Genomic DNA, 6,057 nt, shown 5'->3' with positions numbered 1-6,057 from the left:
TGTGTGTGAAGTCACACAGGATCTCTGCTTCACACTGTGTGAGGGGTCTTGGTTAATCCTCTTCTCCTGTGACTCTGTTCTGTTCACCAGAACTACCAAAGTATCCTAGTTACTGTGTGTCTCCCCAGCTCCCATACTTGCTTGAACTTAACCCCTACCTGCACCCCTCTCTTCAAGCTCCCAAATCTACCCTGTTCCAGATTTGTCTACAACTGAGTGGCTCTTTTCCTAAGCTATTTCTTTCTTTCTCTTTTTTTTAAGATTTTTTTTTATGTATATGAGTACACTGTTGCTCTCTTTAGACACACCAGAAGAGGGCAATAGATCCCATTAGAGATGGTTGTGAGCCACCATGTGGTTGCTGGAGATTGAACTCAGGACCTCTGGAACAACAGTTACTGCTCTTAACCACTGAGCCATCTCTCCAGCCCCGACTTAGCTATTTCTATTCCCTTTTCTTGGAATTCTGACCGCACAGTCCTCCCTGGAGGCTTGTCGACAGTCCCTGTCTGGTTCTGGGGCCCGAGCCTGAGTCGGCATCTTCAGGTTCTCAGCATAGTGCAGACCCACAAGTGATAAGGACAGGGAGGTGTGAATTACCCTTGGTGGGAACAGGGAGGAGGATCAGCGAAGAATTCCATATCAAACTCCATCAGTATGCGCACCTAAGGCATTGCTAATAAAAGGGAAAATCTAGTACAAACCACAAACTTGTTTTTTCTCTCTCTTTTTACTTCCCCCGTTATTTGAAACAAACATACTATAAACTAAAATAATTTCTTTCATAGAAAGAAAAGAAAAAAAGAAAAACAAATCACTTTTGTCTAAATCCAGTGGTGGGTGGATATAGCAGCATTGAAAATAAAATTACAACCGCAGACGCAGAGTTCCAGGCAGAAGACAGTCAGTCACCATGCATGTGTAGCCTCTCTTCCTCTTCCGTGCTCTTGGTGCACACGCCTATGTGGCCACACTCACTCCCCTGCCTGGAGGAGGGGATAATTCACAGTGGCAGCAATCAGGAAGCTCTTGTGACCGATTGCCTGTAGCATCTCACTTTCAGGCCAGACAGACACTAGAGAAGCCCGGGGACAGGCTGGTGGCCAACAGATCAGGTGACCATTGCTTCAACAGCAGGTTGGGGGGGGGTCAGATGGGTCCTGAACATGGTGGCTCCAGGAAACAACCCTGTCTCTGCAGCTTGACTGTGTCCCCATGACCCCAATGTTCACACAGTTCAAAGTGAGGCAACATCTCTGAGGCATCTGGGGCCTGGACATCACTGAACAGACGAGCTGTGTTTCCTGGGAGATCTGAGTGTTAAGTGTCAGGACAGAGGCAGGCTATGGTAGGAGGATGTCAAGTCCCAGAATCCTTCCTAGCATCCCTTAAGAACCCCCTCTACTCAGAATAGAGTCTGTTCTGTTCCATTGGTGTTCACTTGAACTCTAGGGGACTGCAAATCTTCCTCAGGAAAGCTCTGCCAAGAAGAGGAAAACCCAAGCAGAAGGAGTGCAGAGCTTTAAAAGAGGTTTCCAGGCATGGAGTTAGGTCTTGGTATCACCCTTGAGTTCTTCTTCATCGCTCATTATGCCAAGAGATCCTGCTCTGTACAGATGAGGCTTGCAGATGAGGTTGAACCTAATACCAGGACTGGAAAGGAGCCAGATGGGAACTGAATGGCCTGCTCAGAGCCTAGGCTCGCTGAGGAACTCCTCCCTCCCTGGAGCTCCATCCCATGAGTCTTCAGTGAAGCCTTGCCCCAACGGAAGGGGAGCTCCAGAAGTTCCACCCACTCAGGGTGAAGTCCCGCCCCCACTAGATCCTCAAGCCCAATAGGGCCCACCCTGAAGCACCCTCTCTTCTATCTAGATAGAGCAGTGTCTCTGGGAGGAGGGACCCCAATCTCGCCCCTCCCGCCCATCCATGAACCCCATCTAGTTGAGGGAGTAGCTTACCTGTCCCCGTTTGAGCCCTGTCAGGTCAAGAGAGGAGCCCAAGCCATATGAGGTAGGACCTCCAGCCCAAATTGGAATTCCACCCCCAAGTGGAGCCCCACCCTCAGGTAGAAACCGGTATCCCAAACAGGAGCTTCTTCCCTAAAAAGGAACCCAGATCCCAAATAGGAGCCCAGGCTGAAGGCAGAAACCGGGTCCTTAGGTTGGAGACCATCACAGGTGGGAGCCCCGCCCTCAAGTAAGAACAGGGTCCTCAGGTAAGAGACCCCCCCAAGTAGGAACCCCGCCCCCAGGTAGGAACCTTGCCCCTAGGAATGAACCCTGCTCCCTCTGTTAGGAGCCCTCCTACTTGCAGGTGTGCACGTCATAGACGCGTGTGCACTCCTGGCAGCTGACGTAGCAGCACCAGTGGAAAACGCAGTGGCATTTCTCCCTCCGTCGCTCAGTGCGCGCGTTATGCCCGCGCCCGCAGCACAACAGATCGCAGCCGTCTATGCCATGCGAGCTCACATTGCAGGTGCGGTCACGCGTCCCGAAGGAGCCGGTCTCAGGGTTAGGCTCGCAGAAGTTGGGTGAGGCCTCGTAGTAGACCAGGTCGCGCTCTGTCGGCACCTTGAAGTACGTGTAACGTGGCCTTAAGGTCTCCACCCAGCCGCGAGACTCTCGGTGTTTCTCTACCACCATCTCGGAGGCGCTGTCATACTTGTCCTTGAGGAAATCCCCAATGGTGCGGAAGTCCGGCTGCGACCACCAGCAGGTCTTCACTTCGCAGCTGCCAGATAGTCCGTGGCATTTGCACTTGAGGTGCATGTGACTGGCAATGGCCTGAGGAGGCAAGCACATAAGCCTTTGTCTGCACTGGTCCCTAGCGGGGCTCAACCAAGTGGTTTGCTCTTTGCAGCCCACCTGCTCCATAAAGAACCCCGCCCCCACTCCTCTCTTTGGACATCTAGTGCCAGTACCTTCTCTATGGTGACCTGGGTCTTCCCTGCTAGGACCAAGGCCTCAGGGGCCTGGGAGTTTCTTTCTCTGGGTAGGCCCAGCTAATTCTCTTTGCAGGAGTGTCTAGGATAGAGTTTCAGGTAGCAGGGAGCTTCAGGGAGGACAGGTTGAGGATGCTGGAGGGACAATGAGGAGAGCAGATGCTATGGTGTGAAGACTGGGAATCCTGAGGGAGGCTGCTTAGAGTGGTCCCTATACTCACAGGGCCAGGATGAACAGCAGCTTTCCCTAGGAACAATGGAGACCTTGCCCCCTTTAAAGAAGGAAGAGGAGCTTCAAGAAGTAGGGAATCCTGCCTCATTTTCTCTAGGGAAATAGGTAGGGACAAGGAGGGATCCAACCATCTGAACTGTTTACAGTGGCCCTGTCCACTGTCCTCAGATTCCAAGCCCCCTCTACCACAGGGACCACTCCCAGTCCCTCTGCTCCAGACTTCTAGCCTTCCCACCTAGGCTGTAAACATCTGCTCTGGGCAGCTCCTGGTGCCTTTCCTCTTACATTCTAACAAGCACCGCATGTGCAAAACACACACGGAGTCTTTAAGCCTCAAAGTAAGAAAAACATGCAGGATACTGCATTCATAATTTCAACATCAACTGCACTACTGAAATAAGTTGACCATGGGGTTAGCTACTGTTTAGATCTGGCTGTGGCCAAGGTTGAAATGCTGGATGCTGGGTCCCAAGTGTGGTGACGCTAAGAAGTACTAGGAACTTGAAGAGGTCATCATTGGAAGGGAGGAATATGTATCTGTTGGTATTCTACAGCACAAAGTGGCCACCACAGTAGACAAAGAACTGCTTCAAAATGACGAAGAGGAGGTTTTAAATGTTCAAACAGAAAAAAAAAATTTGAGACAGGTTCTCACTATGCAGCCCTGGGTGGTCTGGAATTCAGTATATAGCCCAGGTTAGCCTTGAACTTGTGGTACTTCTCCTGCCTGTACCTCCAAGTGCTGGGATGGCAGATATCCACCATCATGCCTGGTTGAAATAATTTTTGAAGTGATAAAGATGCTTCCTAGCCTGATTGGCCATGGTGCATTATGTTCACATATTGAAAGGTCTCACTGCACCTAGTATGTATGTTCCATTACCATGACAGTTAAAAGGAGGCAGGAAACTATTAGGTTGCTAGAAGCTTCCCTCTCAAGGGCCTTGCCTGCTTCCCACCTGCTCTGTAAAGCTACCATGAGTCTGAAACATGGGCCATATCCACGTGTCACTGGCCACTACTTTCCTTATGGTCACAGCTCACCTGTCATATAATGGACAGAAGGAGGAGAGAGTGATGAAAGATCAAGGCCAACCCAGCGTGCTGGAGTATGACTACAATCTCAGTGGCACTGGGGATGCTAAGCCTGGGGCATTGAGAGCTGGCGGCTAGTCTGAGCTACACTGTAAGACTGTTTTTCAAAGAACTCCAAGTGTATTTTAACTGTGTATTCTTTTTTGTTGTTTTGTTTTTCAAGACAGGATTTCTCTGTGCAACAGCCCTGGCTGTCTTAAAACTAACTTTACAAAGTTAGTAGTAGACCAGGCTGCCCTCTAACTCACAGAGAGAGCCTGCCTTTGTCTCAGAGTGCTGGGATTAAAGGCACATGCCACTGCCAGGCTCTGGGTATCCTTTCAATATAACTACCTGAAAGCTAGTAACTATCCAAGCAAGCTCCTTGGCTTGCAGGGATTTGTATTGGACAGCATGGGCTTAATGCTCCGATCATTCTGGGTTCAGACCTGCTTGCACTTCACCTGACGTTCAGCTGCTTCTTTATCCTTCCTGACTATCACACTGGCCCGTGGGCATGGTAGAATAACACCATGCCTAGCTTGTTCAGCTAGTTCAACACCCACATCCCTGTCTCTTACAGCCAGACTTGCGGTAAGAAGACTCTTGCCACCTCTCCTTTTTCAGTCTCTCTTGGTTTTGTTTTGCTTGGTCAAAAATCTCGGTAGCTGCTGAGTCCTGCTGCTAAAACAGGGATCCGGGTCAGTGGTCGCCTGTGGGACGTGTTTCCTGACCACTCGAGGCAGTGCCCTGCAGTATTTGGGTTGTCACAGCACTTGTCTTGCTGCTTCTTGATTTTTGAATGGGAGGTATTTTTTGCTGCTTTCTTACCATGAAGTGTGAAGGTTATTACTCCCCTTCACCTCCCACTACACAGCCAAACCCTCCCCCTTCCTGCTCTGAAAACTGAAGCATGATCTTTCCCTTCAGTACTCACTGCCCATGGCCCTGGCTGTGTTAGCAGGCTTACTCTAAGGTGAGGTTTCCTTTCCCACACAACTTTCTGTTATGTGATTAACACACCTGTCATGGGTCAGCCCTGTATTTTCTCATCTCTAAACAAGCTCTTTAAGATGTCCAATCATCAGGGTTGGAGATGAAGCTCAGTGGGTGGGGTCCCTGCCTAGCATGCTGAGCATGAAGGGCTGGATTGAATCCCCAGTATCTCATAAACTGAAAGTGGTGGTACATGTCTGTAGTCCTAGCACTTGGGAGGTAGAAGCAGGAGGTTGGAAGATGCTACATTGAAAACTCAAGTTAGCTTGGAAGACATGAAACCTTGCCTCAAAAACAAACAAACAGGGCTGGTAAGGTAGATCAGTGGGTAAAGGTGTGCCACTAAGCTAGTTACCCGTGTTTCATCCCAGGAAGTCCATAGTGGAATAAGAAAACCAACTCCTGCAGGGCAGTGATGGCCACACCATTATTCCCAGCACTCAGGAGGCAAAGGCAGGTGAATCTCTGAGTGTGAGGCCAACATGGTCTACAGGATGAGTTCCAGGACAGGCAAGTCTACACAGAGAGAAGGAAGAAAGGAAGGAAGGAAGGAAGAAAGGAAGGAAGGAAGGAAAAAGAAAGAAAAAATAAACTCTTGAAAGTTTTCCCCTAACTTCTACACACACACTGTGAAACATACAATCACACACCTACACATACACTCACACACACACACAAACACACACATACCTATACACACACACACCTACATATACACTCACACATGCACACATACCTATACACATACACCTACACACACACTCAAATACACACACACCTACACACAGTCACACACACACTCACACACATACCT

The 6,057-nt window shown here is 49.5% G+C and overlaps 1 protein-coding gene across 1 annotated transcript in view; it reads right to left on the bottom strand.

Moving 5' to 3' along the window:
- Positions 1–721: 721 nt before the first annotated feature.
- Wnt3a (Wnt family member 3A) overlaps positions 722–6,057 on the bottom strand; it is a 44,870-nt gene continuing 39,534 nt past the window's right edge. Inside the window, exon 4 of the mRNA XM_028776607.1 lies at positions 722–2,783. Within this exon, the coding sequence (XP_028632440.1) occupies positions 2,304–2,783 (480 nt within the window). The 3' untranslated portion in view covers positions 722–2,303. The remainder of the gene's footprint in view (positions 2,784–6,057) is intronic.

The sequence above is a fragment of the Grammomys surdaster genome, unplaced genomic scaffold (assembly GCF_004785775.1).
Source record: "Grammomys surdaster isolate TR1022 unplaced genomic scaffold, NIH_TR_1.0 270, whole genome shotgun sequence".
Classification (NCBI taxonomy): domain Eukaryota; kingdom Metazoa; phylum Chordata; class Mammalia; order Rodentia; family Muridae; genus Grammomys; species Grammomys surdaster.
Note: the sequence above shows the minus strand (reverse complement) of the source record. Positions and strands in the feature narration are given on the sequence as shown.